The sequence below is a fragment of the Manis javanica genome, chromosome 4, assembly GCF_040802235.1.
Source record: "Manis javanica isolate MJ-LG chromosome 4, MJ_LKY, whole genome shotgun sequence".
Classification (NCBI taxonomy): Eukaryota; Metazoa; Chordata; class Mammalia; order Pholidota; family Manidae; genus Manis; species Manis javanica.
Window position 1 is genome coordinate 155,605,187 of NC_133159.1, and position 17,258 is coordinate 155,622,444.

General features: G+C 37.3%; 1 protein-coding gene and 1 pseudogene across 6 annotated transcripts in view; one reads left to right on the top strand and one right to left on the bottom strand.

Moving 5' to 3' along the window:
• Positions 1-17,258, top strand: part of SPAG9 (sperm associated antigen 9) — a 163,842-nt gene that overhangs the window by 89,250 nt on the left and 57,334 nt on the right. For all 6 annotated transcript variants that reach the window (XM_036999026.2, XM_036999029.2, XM_073235428.1 and 3 more), the window contains 2 exons: positions 16,365-16,572; positions 17,137-17,236. In XM_036999026.2, the coding sequence (XP_036854921.1) occupies positions 16,365-16,572; positions 17,137-17,236 (308 nt within the window). The remainder of the gene's footprint in view (positions 1-16,364; positions 16,573-17,136; positions 17,237-17,258) is intronic.
• LOC108402771 (small ubiquitin-related modifier 2 pseudogene) lies at positions 7,109-13,764 on the bottom strand (annotated as a pseudogene).

Genomic DNA, 17,258 nt, shown 5'->3' on the forward strand with positions numbered 1-17,258 from the left:
CATTAATGAGATAATTTATTTTCTGTAGTTGTGAACTTGTATTCTTTCAGAACATAAATTGCTGTGGGGCAATGCCAATTAACGTATGACATGTGTTCGGTACAGCATTCAGCACATGAGATATTTGATGAATGAAGCAGTTAATATTTTGTAGGTGGGGGGAAGAAAGATGGTGGTGTGAGAAGTGAGGCAGGAACATCCTCCCAAAGACACATAAAACACGAAAATATAACTAATAAAACTAATCCTGAAAAAGCAACCTGAAGGTTGGAGAACAGACTGAGGAAAAAGAGAAGACCTCACAGAAAAGGATAGAATAGCAAAGCCACAATCCAGCAGGACCCAAGCCCTTCCCCCACCCAAGCCCACAAGTGAGAGGACGAAAAACAAGGCTGGGAGGGAGTAGAAGTCCATAACTGCTGAACACCCAGCCCTGGAGGTCTGCTTCAGGAGCACGAACCCACATTACGTGGTGCTCTGGAGATTATTGGGATTGAAGAGCAAAGATGGATGAAATACTTAGAGAGACTGATATTCTAGCTGCTTGTGGAGAACAGGTATACACAACTGATGCCCCAGGACAAAAGAAAGATGGGCAATTTGAAAGACTTCCCAGCAGTGAGAGGACTGCTGAAGAGGCAAGGATTACATAGAACTTGCTGCTCAGGAGAAAGGACAGGTGGACAAAATCTTCCCGGCACACCAGCCAGCAGGTTGAACTTTCAGGAGCTTCAGACATTCCATCCCCTGGCTGGCAATGCAGTGCCAAAGCCCCCCACTGTGATATGCAGCCTGTCACTCCTTCCTCCTGGCAGGAACTGGTCCTGCTCAGCTGCCAAACCCACCATTGCTCTAGGCAAGCCAGAGGGTGGCTCCACCCATGGCAGCTACAGGGGCGTAGTACAGAGGCTCCACTCTGCACGCAATGCCCACTGGCCCTGGCAGTGGAGGCAGGCATTGCAGTCGGGAAACCAGGAAATTCTTCCAGTCAAGTTCTTTCCTCCCTGCAGGTGCTGGTTCTGCTCACCTGTCCCCCACCATTGCTGCAGCTGCATGGCAGCTCCAGAGAGTATTTTCCCTGCTTGCACAATCAGTTGATGGTCCACACAGCTCACTACAAACAAGGTAAAGCAATACACCCACTGGCTGGCAACCTCTGGGGCTCCCACACAAGAGGTAGAGCTTCTTGGCACTAGAGGGTGCCACCTACAAAAAGTATTATTCCATAGGAAACACTGAAAAAATGAAGCAGCAAAGGAATTTGGCCCAAACAAAATTACAAGAAAAAATAACAGAGGGCTTAGTAAAACAGAAATCCCTGAACTTCTTGATAAAGATTTCAAAATAAAAGTCATAAACATGCTCATGAAGCTACAGAAAAATATTCACGATCTCAGGGAGGACTTCAACATAGAGATAGATATTTTGAAAAAATGCAGTATCTGAAATGAGACATACAATGGAGGGATGTAAAAGTAGATTAGATGAGGTAGAGGAGATGGTAAATGAAACAAATTAGAGAATGGAAAAACAAACTGAGGCACAGAGAGAAAAAAGGATCTCTACAAGTGAAAGAATAATGAGATGTATGCAACCAATCCAAAAGGAACAATATTCATATTATATAGGGTCACCAGAAGAAGAAGAGAGAAAAAAAGGGGGAGTCTCTTTGAGGAAATAATTGCTGAAAATTTCCCCAGTCTGGGGAAAGAAATAGTCCCTCAGGTCTTGGGCCTCCAGAGATCTCCCAACACAAGGGACCCTAGGAAGACAACATCAAGACATATAATAATTAAAATGGCAAAGATCAAGGAAAAGGACAAACTTTTAAAAGCAGCTAGAGAGAGAAAAAAGATGACATACAAGGGAAAACCCATCAGGCTATCATCAGACTTCTCAGCAGAAACCTTACAGGCCAAAAGGGAGTGGCATGATATGTTTAATGCAATGAAACAAAAGGGCCCTGAACCAAGAATACCCTACCAAGCAAGATTATCATTGAAATTTAAAGGAGGGATTAAACAATTTCCAGATAAGAAAAACGTTAGAGAATTTACCTCCCACAAACCACCGTTACAGTGTATTTTGGAGGGACTCCTATACATGGAAGTGTTCCTAAGGCTAAACAGCTGTCACCAGGGGAAATAAAACCAGAGTAAAGAAAGTAGATTAACTAATTACTAAGCAGATGCAAAATCAAATCAACTATGCCCGAAGTCAATCAAACGATAGACAAAGAGTACAGAGTATGATACAGAATATATGAAGAATGGGGGAGGAAGAAAAAGGAAAAAATAAACAACCTTTAGGTTGTGTTTTTAATTGCATACTAACTGACTTAAATTACACTCTTAGATAATAAGGGAATTACCCTTGAACCTTTGGTAACCACTAATTTAAAGCCTTCAATGGAAAAAGTACACACCTACCAATAATCACCCTAAATGTAAATGATCTGAATTCACCAATCAAAAGATACAGAGTCACTAAATGGATAAAAAAACGATACATCTATATGCTGCCTACAAGAGAGTCACTTCAAACCCAAAGACATACACAGACTGAACATAAAGGGATGGAAAAACATATTTCATGCAATAGGGAGAAAAAAGCAGGAGTTGCAGTACTTGTATCAGACAAAATAGACTTCAAAACAAAGAAAGTCACAAGAGACAAAAAAAGACATTACATAATGATAAACGGGTCAGTCCAACAAGAGGATGTAACTATTATAAATGTCTGTGCACCCAACACAGGATCACCTACATATGTGAAACAAATACTAACAGAATTGAAGGGGGAAATAGAATGAGATGCATTCCTTTTAAGAGACTTCAACACCGCTCACTCCAAAGGACAAATCAACCAGACAGAAAATAAGTAAGGAGACAACGTATTAGAACAGATGGACCTAAGGGACATCTACAGAACACCCCATCCAAAAGGAATAGATAAACATTCTTCTCAAGTGCAGATGGACCTAAGGGGCATCTACAGAACACCCCATCCAAAAGGAATAGATACACATTCTTCTCAAGTGCACATGGAACATTTTCAAGAAGAGATCATATACTAGGCCACAAAAAGAGCCTCAGTGAATTAAAAAAGATTGAAACTGCACAACCAGCTTCTCAGACCACAAGGTATGACACTAGAAATAAATACACAAAGAAAATGAAAAAGCCCACAAATGCATGGAGGCTTAATAATATACTCCTAAATAATCAATGGATCAACAACCAAATAAAAACATCACACAATATGTGGAGACAAATGACAAAAATAATTCGACACCGCAAAAATCTGTGGGACACACCAAAGGCCATGCTAAGAGGAAAGTATATTACAACACAGGCCTACCTCAGGAAAGAAGAACAATCCCATCTGAACAGTCTAAACTCACAATTAACAAAACTTAAAAAAGAACAAATGAGGCCTAAAGTCAGTAGAAAGAGGGACATAGTAAAGATTAGAGCAGAAATAAATAAAATTGAGAAGAATAAAACAATAGAAAGAATCAATGAAAATGAAAGCAGGAGCGGTTCCTCAAGAAAATAAACAAAATAGACAAACCCCTACTCAGACTTGTCAAGAAAAAAAGAGTCTACACACATAAAGAAAATCAGAAATGAGAAAGGGAAAATCACTATAGATACCACAGAAATACAAATAATTTTGAGAGAATACTATGAAAAATTATATGCTAACAAACTGGATAACCTAGAAGAAATGGACAACTTTCTAGAAAAATACAACCTTCCAAGGCTGACCAAGGAAGAAACAAGAAAATCTGACTAGACCAATTACCAGCAACAAAATTGAATTGGTAATGAAAAAACTACCTAAGAACAAAACTCCTGGACCAGATGGCTTCACTGCTGAATTTTATCAAACATTTAGTGAAGACCTAATACCCCATCCTTCTTAAAGTTTTCCAAAAAGTAGAAGAGGAGGGAATTCTTCCAAACTCATTCTATGAGGCCAAAATCACTCTAACAAAACCAGGCAAAGACACCGCAAAAAAAGAAAATTACACACCAGTATCCCTGATGAACATAGATGCAAAAATACTCAGCAAAATATTAGCAAACCAAATTCAAAAATACATCAAAAAGATCATCCATCATGATCAAGTAGGATTTATTCCAGGGATGCAAGGATGGTACAATATTAGAAAATCCATCAACATCATCCACCACATCAACAAAACACACATGATCATCTCCATAGATGCTGAAAAAGCATTTGACAAAATTTAACATCCATTCATGATAATAACTCTCAACAAAATGGGTATAGAGGGCAAGTACCTAAACATAATAAAAGGCCATATATAACAGACCCACAGCCAACATCATCCTTAACAGCGAGAAGCTGAAAGCTTTTCCTTTAAGATCGGGAACAAGACAAGGATGGCCACTCTCTCCACCTTTATTCAACATAGTTCTGGAGGGCCTAGCTACTGCAATCAGACAACACAAAGATATAAAAGGCATCCCGATTGGCAAGTAAGAAGTCAAACTGTCCCTGTTTGCAGATGACATGATACCGTACATAAAAAATCCTAAAGAATCCACTCCAAAACTACTAGATCTAATAGCTGAATTCAGCAATGTTGCAGGATACAAAATTAATACACAGAAATCTATTGCATTCCAATACACTAATGATGAACTAGCAGAAAGAGGAATCAGGAAAACAGTTCCATTCAGAATTGCATCAAAAAGAATAAATACCTAGAAATAAACCTAACCAAGGAAGTGAAAGGCCTTTGTCCTGAAAACTACAAGAAACTCATGAGAGAAACTAAAGAAGATACCAACAAATGGAAACACATCCCATGCTCATAGATAGAAAGAATTAATATTGTCAAAATGGCTATCCTGCCTAAAGCAATCTACAGATTCAGTGCAATTCCTATAAAAATACCAACAGCATTCTTCAACAAACTAGAGCAAATCATTCTAAAATTCATACAGAACCACAAAAGACCCTGAATAGTAAAGCAATCCTGAGAAGGAAGAATAAAGCTCTGGGGGATTACACTCTTCAAGTTCAAGCTCTACTACAAAGCCACAGTAATCAAGACAATTTGGTACTGGCACAAGAACAGAACCATAAACCAATGGAACAGACTAGAGAGCCCAGATATAAACCCAAGCATATATGGCCAATTCATGTATGATAAAGGAGCCATGGACGAACAATGGGGAAATGACAGCCTCTTCAACAACTGGTGTTGGCAAAACTAGACAGCTACATGTAAGAGAATGCAACTGGATTATTGTCTAACCCCATACACAAACGTAAACTCAAAATGGATCACAGACCTGAATGTAAGTCATGAAACCATAAAACTCTTAGAGGAAAACATAGGCAAAAATCTCTTGAATATAAACATGAACAACTTTTTCCTGAATGCATCTTCCCGGGCAAGGAAACAAAATAAAAAATGAACAAGTGGGACTGCATCAAGCTAGAAAGCTTCTGTACAGCAAAAGACACCATTAACAGAACAAAAGGACATCCTACAGTATAGGAGAATATATTTGTAAATGACATAACTGACAAGGGGTTAATGCCCAAAATATATAGAGGCTCACTCGCCTCAACCCCCCAAAAGCAAATAACCCTATTAAAAAATGGGCAGAGGATATGAACAGACAGTTCTCCAAAGAAGATATTCAGATGGCCAACAGGCACATGAAAAGATGCTCCACATCAAAACCAAAAGGAGATATCACCTCACACCAGTTAGCATGGCCAACAGAGAAAAGACTAGGAACAACAAATGCTGGCAAGGATGCAGAGAAAGGGGAACCCTCCTACACTGCTGGTGGGAATGTAAATTAGTTCAACCATTGTGGAAAGCAGTATGGAGGTTCCTCAAAAGACTCAAAATAGAAGTACCATTTGACCCAGGAATTCCACTCCTATGTATTACCCTAAGAATGCAGGATCCCAGTTTCAGAAAAACATATGCAGCCCTATGTTTATTGCAGCACTATTTACAATAGCCAAGAAATGGAAGCAAATAAGTGTCCATAAGTAGATGAATGGATAAAGAAAATGTGATGCATATACACAATGGAATACTATTCAGCCGTAAGAAACAAGTCCTACCGTTTGTAGCAACATGAATGGACCTAGAGTGTATTATGCTCAGTGAAATAAGTCAGGCAGAGAAAGACAAATACGAAATGATTTCCCTCATTTGTGGAGTATAACAATGAAGCAAAACTGAAGGAACAAAAAAGCAGCAGCCTCACAGACTCCAGGAAATGACTAGTGGTTACCAAAGGGGGAGGGGTGGAGGTGGATGGGTCGGGAGAGGGGGAGGGAGAAGGGGGTTGTGGGTGTATCATGATTGGTGCACATGGTTTATGTGGGGTCACGGGGAAGCAGTGTAGCTCAGAGAACACAAATAGGGACTCTGTGGCATCTTACTACACTGATGGACAGTGACTGCAATAGGGTATGGGAGGGACTTAAGGGTGAATGTAATAACCATATTATGTTTCTTGTGAAACCTTCTAACCTTCATAAGAGTGTATATCAATGATACCTTAATAAAAAAAATTTTTTTAAATTTGTGCACCCTATATAAGATCATGTAATATGTAAAACAATTACAATTAAAGAGCAATATATAATGCAGTGCATTCATTCTTGGAGACTTCAACACACCAGTCACATGAAAAGACAGATCAACCAGACAGAAAATAAGTAAGGAGACAGTGGCACTGATCTACATGGACCTAACATATCTGTAGAGTACTCTACACAAAAGAAGCAGGATACACATCTTCTCAAGTGTACATGGAAGATTTTCCAATATAGATCATATACTAGGCCACATAAAGAGCCTCAGTAAACTCAAAAAGATTGAAATTGTGCCAGCCAACTTCTCAGACCACAAAGATATGAAACTAGAAATTGAAATTATGCAAAGAAAACAAAATCTACAAACACATGGGGGCTTAACAACATTCTCCTAAATAATCAATGGATCAAACCAAATAAAAACAGATCTAGCAATATATGGAGGCAAATGCAAACAACTCAACAGCCCAAAACCTGTAGGATAAAGGGAAGGCAATTCTGAGAGGAAAGTATATAGCAGTACAGACCTGCCTCAATAAAGAACAACAATCCCAAATGAACAGTCTAAACTCACAATTATTGAAACTAGTAAAAGAAGAATCAATGAGGCCCAAAGTCAATATAAGGAGGGACATAAAAAAGATCAGAGCAGAAATATGTAAAATTGAGAACAGTAGAACAATAGAATCAATGAAACCAGGAGCTGGTTCTTTGAGGAAATAAACAAAATAGATAAACCCCTAGCCAGACTTATCAAGAAAACAAAGAGAGTGTACACAAATAAAGAGAACCAGAAATGAGAACAGAAAAATCAGTATGGACACCACAGAAATACAAAGATTTTTAGAGAATACTGTGAAAAATTATATGCTAACAATTTGGATAACCTAGAAGAAATAAATAATTTTCTAGAAAAATATAACATTCCAAGACTGACACAGGATGAAACATAATCTGAGCAGACCAATTACCAGCAATGAAATTAAATCAGTAATAAAAAATCTACCCAAGAACAAAAGCCCTGGACCTGATGGCTTCACTGCTGAATTTTATCAAACATTCAATGAAGACCTAATACCCATCCTCCTTAAAAGCTTTCCAAAAACTAGAAGAGTGAATACTTCCAAACTCATATGAGCCCAACATCACTCTAATACCAAAATTGGGCAAAGACACCACAAAAAAAGAAAATTACAGACCAATATCCCTGATGAACATAGATGCAGAAATCCTCAACAAAATACTAGCAAACCAAATTAAAAAATACATCAAAAAGATCATTCAGCATGCCCAGGTGAGATTTAGTCCAGGGATGCAAGGCTTGTACAATATTTCTAAATCAATGAATATTACACAGCACATTAAAAGAAGGATAAAAAATATGATCATCCAATACATGCTGAAAAAGCATTTGTCAAAATTCAACATCCATTCATAATAAAAGCTCTCAACAAAAAGAGTTTATATGATAACTACCTCAACTTAATAAAGGCCGTATATGACAAACCCACAGCCAGCATCATACTTAACAATGTTGAAAGCTTTTGCTCTTAAGATCGGAAACAAGACAAGGATGCCCACTCTCCCCACTTTCATTCAACATAGTACTGGCTGTCCTAGCCATGGCAATTAGACAACACAAAAATAAAAGGCATCCAGATTGGTGAGGAAGAAGTTAAACTGTCCCTGCTTGCAGATGACATGATATTGTACATAGAAAACCCTAAAGAACCTACCAAACAACTATTAGAACTAATAACAATTCAGCAAAGTTGCAGGATACAAAATGTATACACAGAAATCTATTGCATTCCTATATACTAATGATGAACTAGCAGAAAGAGATCAGGAAAACAATTCCATTTACAATTTCATCAAAAAGAACAAAATATCTAGAAGTAAACCTAAGCAAGAAGGTGAATGACATGTACCCTGAAAACTACAAGATGTGAAAGAAATTAAAGAAGACACCAAAAAATCAAAATAGATCCTGTGCTCATGGATAGGAAAAATTAATATTGTCAAAATGGCCATTCTGTCTAAAGCAATGTACAGATTCAATGCAATCCTATCCAAAATACCATCAAGCAGACAGTGACTGTAATGGGGTATGTGGGGGGTACTTGGTGATGGGGGTAGTCTAGTAAACATAATATTCCTCATGTAATTGTAGATTAACGATACAAAAAAAAATACCGTCAGCATTCTTCAACAAAGTGCAACAAATAGTTCTAAAATTCATGTGGAACCACAAAAATCTCCGAATAGCCAAAGCAATCCTGAGAAGGAAGAACAAAGCTGGGGGGATTATGCTTCCTAACTACTTTTAGCTTTACTACAAAGCCACAATAATCAAAACAATCTGTTCTGGCACAAGGAGAGACTCACAGATCAATGAAACAGAAGAGAGAGCCCAGATAAACCCAAGCATATATGACCAATTCATATACAATAAAGGAGCCATGGATATACAGTGGGGAAATGACAGCCTCTTCAGCAACTGGTGTTTGCAAAACTGGACAGCTACATGTAAGAGAATGCAAACCCATTCTCTTACATGTGACTGGATTATTGTCAAACCCAATACACAAAAATAAACTTGGAATGGATCAAAGAACTGAATGTAAGTCAAGAAATCATAAAACTCTTAGAGAAAAACATTGGCAAAAATCTCTTGAATATAAACATGAGCAACTTTTTCCTGAACACATCTCCTCAGGCCAGGGAAACAAAAGCAAAAATGTACAAATGACGCTACTTCAAACTAAAAGCTTCTGTACAGCAAAGGACACCATTAGTAACACAATAAAGCATCCTACTGTATGGGAGAATGTATTTGTAAATGATGTACCTGACAAGGGGTTAACATCTGAAATTTATAAGGAACTGACTTGCCTCAAAACCCCAAAATTAATAAGCCAATTAAAAAATGGGCAGAGAAGCTGAACAGACACTTCTGCAAAGAAGAAATTCATATGGCCAACAGGCACATGAAAAGATGCTCCACATTGCTAATTATGAGGGAAATGCAAATTTAATCCACAATGAGGTATCACCTCACACCAGTTAGGATGGCCAACATCCAAAATACAAGGAACAACAAATGTCGAGGATGTGGAGAAAGGGTAACCCTCCTAACACTGTTGATGGGAATGTAAATTAGTTCAACCATTGTGGAAAGCAGTATGGAGGTTCCTCAAAAAACTTAAAGTAGAAATACCATTTGACCCAGGAATTCCACTCCTAGGAATTTACCCTAAGAATGCAGGAGCCCAGTTTGAAAAAGACAGATGCACCCCTATGTTTATCACAGCACTGTTTATAATAGCCAAGAATTGGAAGCAACCTAAGTGTCCATCAGTAGGTGAATGGATAAAGAAGAGGTGGTATATATGCGCAATGGAATATTATTCAGCCATAAGAAGAAAACAAATTCTACCATTTGCAACAACATGGATGGAGCTAGAGGGTATTATGCTCAGTGAAATAAGCCAGGTGGAGAAAGACAAGTATCAAATGATTTCACTCATCTGTGGAGTATAAGAACAAAGAATAAACTGAAGAAACAAAACAGCAGCAGACTTACAGAACCCAGGAATGGACTAACAGTTACCAAAGGGAAAAGGACTGGGGAGGATGGGTAGGAAGGGAGGCATAAGGGGGGGAAAAGGGGCATTATGATTACCACACATGGTGTGTGTGTGGGGAACGGGGAGGGCAGTACAACACAGAAGACAAGTAGTGATTCTATAGCATCTTACTACACCCTGTTGGACAGTGAATGTAATGGGGTATGTGGTGGGAACTTGATAATGGGGGGAGTCTAGTAACCATAATGTTGCTTACATAATTGTACATTAGTGATACCAAAATAAGAAAAAAAATGAATTCCACTCCTAGTAGTTTACCTGTAGAAAACAAGATCATAGATTCAAAAAGTTATTCATCCGTAAGACGAAAACAAATCCTACCATTTGCAACAACATGGATGGAGCTGGAGGGTATTATGCTTAGTGAAATAAGCCAGGCAGAGAAAGAGAAGCATCAAATGATTTCACTCATTTGTGCAGTATAGCAACAAAGCAAAACTGAAGGAATAAAACAGCAGCGAACTCACAGACTCCCTAGAAGGGACTAGTAGTTACCAAAGGGAAAAGAAGGATTGGGACAGTGGGTTTGGAGGCAAGGGTAAGGGGATGAATGGGCCCCATAACTCGCAATCACAGTATAGGTATCCCTTTCCCACTTCCCAGCCCTAGTAACCACCATTTTACTTTCTGTTTCTATGAATTAAACTATTTAGGTACCTCACATAAATGGAGTCATTTAGGGTTTGTCTTTTTGTGACTGTCTTACTTGGCATAGTATCCTCAAGGTTTAAACATCTTGTAGCATGTGACAGGATTTCCTTCCTTTTAAGGCTGAATAATATTCTATTGTGTGTATATACCCTGTTTTGTTTATCCTTTCATCCCATCCCTCCATGGGTTGCTTCCGCCTCTTGGCTTTTGTGAATAGTGCTGCTATGAACATGCATGTGGAAATATGTCTTTGAGATCCTACTTTCAGTTCTTTTGGTTATATGCTCAGAACTGGTATTGTTGGATCATATGGTTGCTATATTTTTTATTTTATGAAGAAATATAATGCTATATTGCCCAGCAGTTGCACCATTTTACAGTCCCTAAAGGTGCACAAGTGTTCTGATTTCTCTGCATCTCATCAATCACTTGTTATTTTCTCTTTTTGTTGTTTTGTTTTTTAAAAAAATAATAGCATCCCAATGGGTGTGAGGTGGTATCTCTTTGTGGCTTTGGTTTGCATCTTCGATGGTGATGTGGAGCACCTCTTCATGCATGTGGCCTATTTGTATATACCCTCGTTGAGCGGCACCTGTTCTTTTAAAGTACAGCTTAAGCATGCATAGAAGTGCCATTCCTTTATGAGTAGTGGAAACACAAATCAGATACCTGATATTTTTGGAAATTCTGTAGTGACATGCACAACCTACAGTGTGAGAGTCCCGTAAGGACTGAAGAGAGGAATGGGGTTACAAAATAAGCACATTCATCAGAAAGAGACTTCTGACAACTGTAAAGTCTCATTTGACACCCAGATCTGTCATTGAAGAGGATATCTTAACGACATTAGGTAACTGGAGTCAATATTCCAGCAGTCTTCAGATAAATAAAGTGGCATGATAGCCAAGACTAGTTGTCAAAATAGTGCATCCTGGCATTTGGCCCACATGAAGTAGGAATTGGAGGTCTCCAGAAGCCACAGATTGGGTGTGAAATAATAGCATGAAACCCTACCATCCCTTTCGTGTTGAATAATTCACATAAATGCTTCCAGTTTCCATTTAGGTCCTAGTAAGAATTTTCTCTTGTTATGCATGTGGTATCTTATGAGCTTACTGTTGACCAAAAGTGACATATATTATTTTAACAGGTTAATATTTAGGATTGTCTTTTCTTCATTCTGTTTTTAGCTGTGGGCATTGCTAATGGTAGAATTTCATAATTTCTTCTATAGGAGATAAAATACAAGAGTATTGTGTCTCTGCCAAATACTGTAGAGAGGCTTCTCATCTCAGTGCTTTCCTGCTAATCGTAGGAACTTCATGTCACCACTGCCTTGGAGACCAAAGAGAAATATCTTTTGATATTAAGAGCTTTTTCATCCCCAGCTCTCATGCTCTATCCCTTGGATCCACTTGTCAGAAGTACAGCCCATCCAGTAAGCTATTTAAATGAGTGTAAAAAGGAAATAAGTTACAGATAATAAGTCTCGTGTTATTTGGATAGTCTAGGACAAATTTAAAGCCATTTTTCTTTGCAGATCCTAATTTATACTTTCTTATAGCCATAAACTTGAAGATCCCTAAGGCCTCATAGTCCTCCACCTGTTTTAGGTTCAGCCCTCTGTTGATTTATTTCATACTATAAGATCCAGGAATGAATTCTGGGACCAGGACTTTTGCCAAAGTATTGTGAACTGATTAGTTACTAGGTAATTTTTTTAAGGTAAAAATAACTAGACCTTGGGAGTGGGGTGATAGGAAGAAGAGAAAATAATTTCTTTACAACAGTTTTTAATTGCTGTGAAGTATTCTGCTATATTAGTGCTGTATAATTTGCTAAATCTATTTGGGAGCATTTAAGTTGTTTGCAGTTTTTTTGTTGTTATAAATGACATTGTGTATACATTCTGATAATTTTTTTAAATGTACACATTTTTACAATTTAACATATAAGCATTTTCCTATGTCACTGAAAGTTTTTTTTCTTCATTTTAAACAAGAAGTTTATTTAAACAAGTTGCTTGACTAGAAGGGAAAACTGTCTACGATTCACTTTTAGAGTAATTTATACCTACTGAGAGAGAGAATGCCCTACATGTAACAGCTACATACATAAAAGTTATAAAATTGTCCTTGGTTTTACAATGATAAATAAAAAACATTAAAATTCTCCAATCAAACAAGGTGTGCAAGATTTTTTATGTCCTTTTTTGTTGTTGTGAAACAGAGAAAAGTAACTTACTTGGAAGATAGCTAAGAGCTGGGTGAGCATGCCACTAATGGAGAAAGGGGGGTTTATTCACAGAGCCGGTATTTTTCCCCATTTCCATCTTCATTTGATGTTGATCAAACATACTATTGGCCATTTAGTTAAAAAAAAAAATGTAGCATGCTTGTATACATACAGTTACCTTATGTACAGTAAAGGAATGGGGGAGGGGAAAATGAAAGAATAGATAAAACTGTACTCTAGTAGTCAGGATGTGGTGGAACCAAATTGTGGTTTTCTAATTACAAATGTCTTCTTGGTCTGTTGGCACCGAGTTCTGGAGTACAGTAGCAGGTTCCCTTTTTAGTAGACACCTTGTCTGCAGCTGGAACACATCAGTGGTATTTTCACCCTCCATTTCCAGCTGTGCAGGTCTCTCTGTTGCACTGATTGGCTGCCTGTCAAGTCAGAATCTGATCTGCCTCATTGACAAACCCTGTGGGTTCACAGTAGGCTTTCGTTAGTTTACTAAGTGGTGTGCCTCTTAATCTTAAACGTGCACCACAGAGACATCCTGACCCGCCACCTTCACATTAATATGATCGTTGTTCTTCATCTTGGCTCCCTCCGCTCACTTTTCATCAGCCATGGCAAGTGCCTGAGTTTCCTCAGCTGCCACTTCACAAAAGAGGCACCAGGTCCACACTGAATGAGCCACAAGCAGCACTGGGAGAGGAGGAAGGAGTTCATTTTATCTACATGTCATATGCTGACATGGAAATAGCATTTTATTTTTCTTTTGATACTTTCCAAAATCTCAGAGGAAATTTGTTTTTTGTGAATAGGTCACAAAAACCTCCTCTGGCATATATGTGTTTTATAATATGAGCAATAAAACAATCATCTGACCAACTCTTGTACAAATCCAAGTACAATATAAACTGTCAGAAATTGAGAATAGCAAGGGTTAAATAGGATGAAGGTCTTCAGCAAACATTTGTGTTTTATCCATGTGTTGGATCTCAAGCCCATCCTTAGAACTAAGATACTGGACACTCTTAATTAGTAACTCCAAGCTGGGTACAGCATTCACATTCTGTGACTCTCTATATTTGTCATTTAAAAACAAACAAGACAAAAACCCCACAAACATACAAACAACAAAAAGAAAACAACCCAAAAGCCTGGGGTAAGGATGATGAGCCAGAGGGGAAGCAGGGGTAACTATTGAAGGAATTAGGAGCTCTTAAGCTGCCAGAGTAAATGGATTCCTTTGGTGTAACCTATGTTTTCATCTGGTAATTTATTTTATGAGTTCAGCCACTCTTGGTAGTGAAATTGATGCTACATCAAAATTCATGGTAGTAAATTAATATTAAGAGAAGATAATGGAGATGAAAATGTTTTAATGTTGTAAAACTAAGTTTTGATGATGAAGTTTCCCAAGTGTGGTTAATTTCATTGTATTGCTGTCCATCCATCATAGCTTGTGTGCCCAAAGAGGTTTTTTAATACTTTTCAATTTGAATTTGAATACTCTTGAGTCTGAATTTAAGTACTTCTCAGCACCTAAAGTAACCAAAATCTCTCAGCTGTTGTAATATAAAGCTGTGGAATGTGTATGTAATCTTGATTTGTATTGTGTTAGTTCTTTTTTAATTGACTTCTGCATTCTGTTCTATTATTTTTATAGCCATTATGTACTTTTAACAATGTTCTTTATGAGTTAAAAAATGGAAATTTTTTAAAATTTTGTATCAAAGTATCATTGGTATACAGTGTTATGCTGGTTTCAGATACACAACAACATGGTTCAACATTTACCCATATTTTCAAGTCCTCACCCCCTCCAGTGTGGTCACTGTCCATCACAGTAAGATGCTGCAGGATCGTTAACTATTCTCCATGCTTTACTACCGTCCCCCTGATTGCAAATTATTGTGCCTCTTAATCCCCTTCCTCCTCTCCCCTCCCTCTCCCAAACCCCTCCCCCTTGGTAATACTAGTCCCTTCTCTGTCTCTGAGTTTACTGCTATTTTGTTCCTCCTGCAAAAATGGAAATCTGAAAGAAGGAAATAAAAATCACTAACAGTCATCCCCTGCCATAGCACAACTTAGTAGGTTTATATATTCTCTTTTGTATCAGGCCAAAAGCACACATTTCAGAATTTTAAAAGTTGTGCATAATGCATTATTATAAATTGCAATAATAGCTAACATTTCAAATACTTAGTATGTCTAAACATATTTCTAAGTGTTCACATAGAATAATGTATAATTGTATCTATGAATTAGATACAATTATCTCTATTTTACAGATGAGAAAACATAGTTAAAAAAGAGAATACATGACTTAACTAAGGTACATTTAGTGAATGGCAAATAACATCTAGTGAATGGTAAATATACTAAATTTACCCCAGTCCTCCTGCTCCCTAACTACTATTAGTGGTAAACTTTTTGTCAAGTTCTCTTTTTTTTAAGATAGTACTTTGTTGTACAAAAACTGCCTTATTTTTGGTAGCCATTAGACAACTATTTTAATCATTTTGGAGTCACAAACTCCTTTGAAAACCTCATGAAAGTTGTAGATTTTTTCCCCAGAAAAATGCATTGTACACTAATTTTGGCATAAAATTTCAATCTGGTCAATTACTTCTTGAAGCTGATTAGTGGAATCTAAAATAGTAGTTATCAAATTTTAATAATCATATAAATCAGTTGGGTTGCTTATTAAAATGCAGATTACCTGATCTTACTGCCTAAAATCTAGAATTGGATTTAGAATCTGCTCTTTTAAATACTCCTAATGATCTGGATAAGAGGATGTTTTAAGAGCACTGTATTCAAAACTCTGTCCTGAAATAAAGAATCTTGTTACTCCAGTGCTGTTTTAGAGTTGCTACTACAGTATATGCACTGTTTTAAAAAGGTCCTTATTGTCAAATGATTGTACAGTATTACAATTGCTATTAAAAATTCTGATGATGACAGTCAATGCGTGTTATCTTAAAATTTTCTATTTAGAAGAATCTCATCTATGTCTGGAAAAATAGTTTTCTTAAATATTTCCCAGTTATTTGAAAATAGTCTGAGAGATTATTTTATTGGCTTACTTTGGTAATCACTGACTATTCCTGTTTTTTCAATAGCATTCTCTCTTGTCAAGTTTATTTCATAGCCCACTTTAAAATGATTTAAGGTAAATTCCATGTTTAAAATTTTTCCTATAATTATTTTTATGTGTAGGATGAACTTTCTGATGTTAGCCAAGGAGGATCTAAAGCTACCACTCCAGCGTCAACAGCTGCTTCAGATGTGGCAGCAATTCCTGTTGATACTCCCTTAAAAGAGGACAATGACGGATTTGTGAAGGGTGCAGACACACCAAATAAGTCAGAGATAAACAAACATATTGAAGTACAGGTAGCCCAAGAAACTAGAAATGTATCAACAGGTAACTGGCTCTAGTTCTTTACTTACTGGCAAAGTAGTCAATAAATCCAGCTGATGTGGGTATGGGAAGATACATCTTTGGGATGTTTCTGCTTTAGATTTATACAATTTATTCCATTGTAAATTGAATTACAAAGCTTAAAAGAGGTGATGATTCAATAAAGTTTTGGAGACAGAAATTTGGGAGGCTGTAGGGTAGAGAGTCTGAAAAGTCAGGAGGGCAGTCCTTTTCTGTCCCTTGCCGAAGGCCATTAGTCTTTGTTTTTAATTTCTCTATATTCTGTCCTTTAAATAGGAGTGAAAACAGGGAGTTCTAGCCTGGGATACACTACACTGTGTCTCAGGAAACACAAATGAAAATTTTCTTTAGTCACTTACCAGTTCCTGATACTGACTGTTAATTGACTATATGACATATTACCCAACACTTTATTTCCTAGAATTCAGTCTTTTAAATTTTTTAATGATCAAATGATGTATTTACAACCATAGAAGCAATAGTATTTTCATATTAGGAGCAGTATATGATATATGCATTATTTATGTCATCTTGTCCTTTGCTAAGGCTCTGCTGAAAATGAAGAGAAGTCAGAAGTACAAGCAATCATTGAATCCACTCCTGAGTTGGATATGGACAAAGATCTCAGTGGATATAAAGGCTCAAGGTACTGTAAATGACAGATGAAG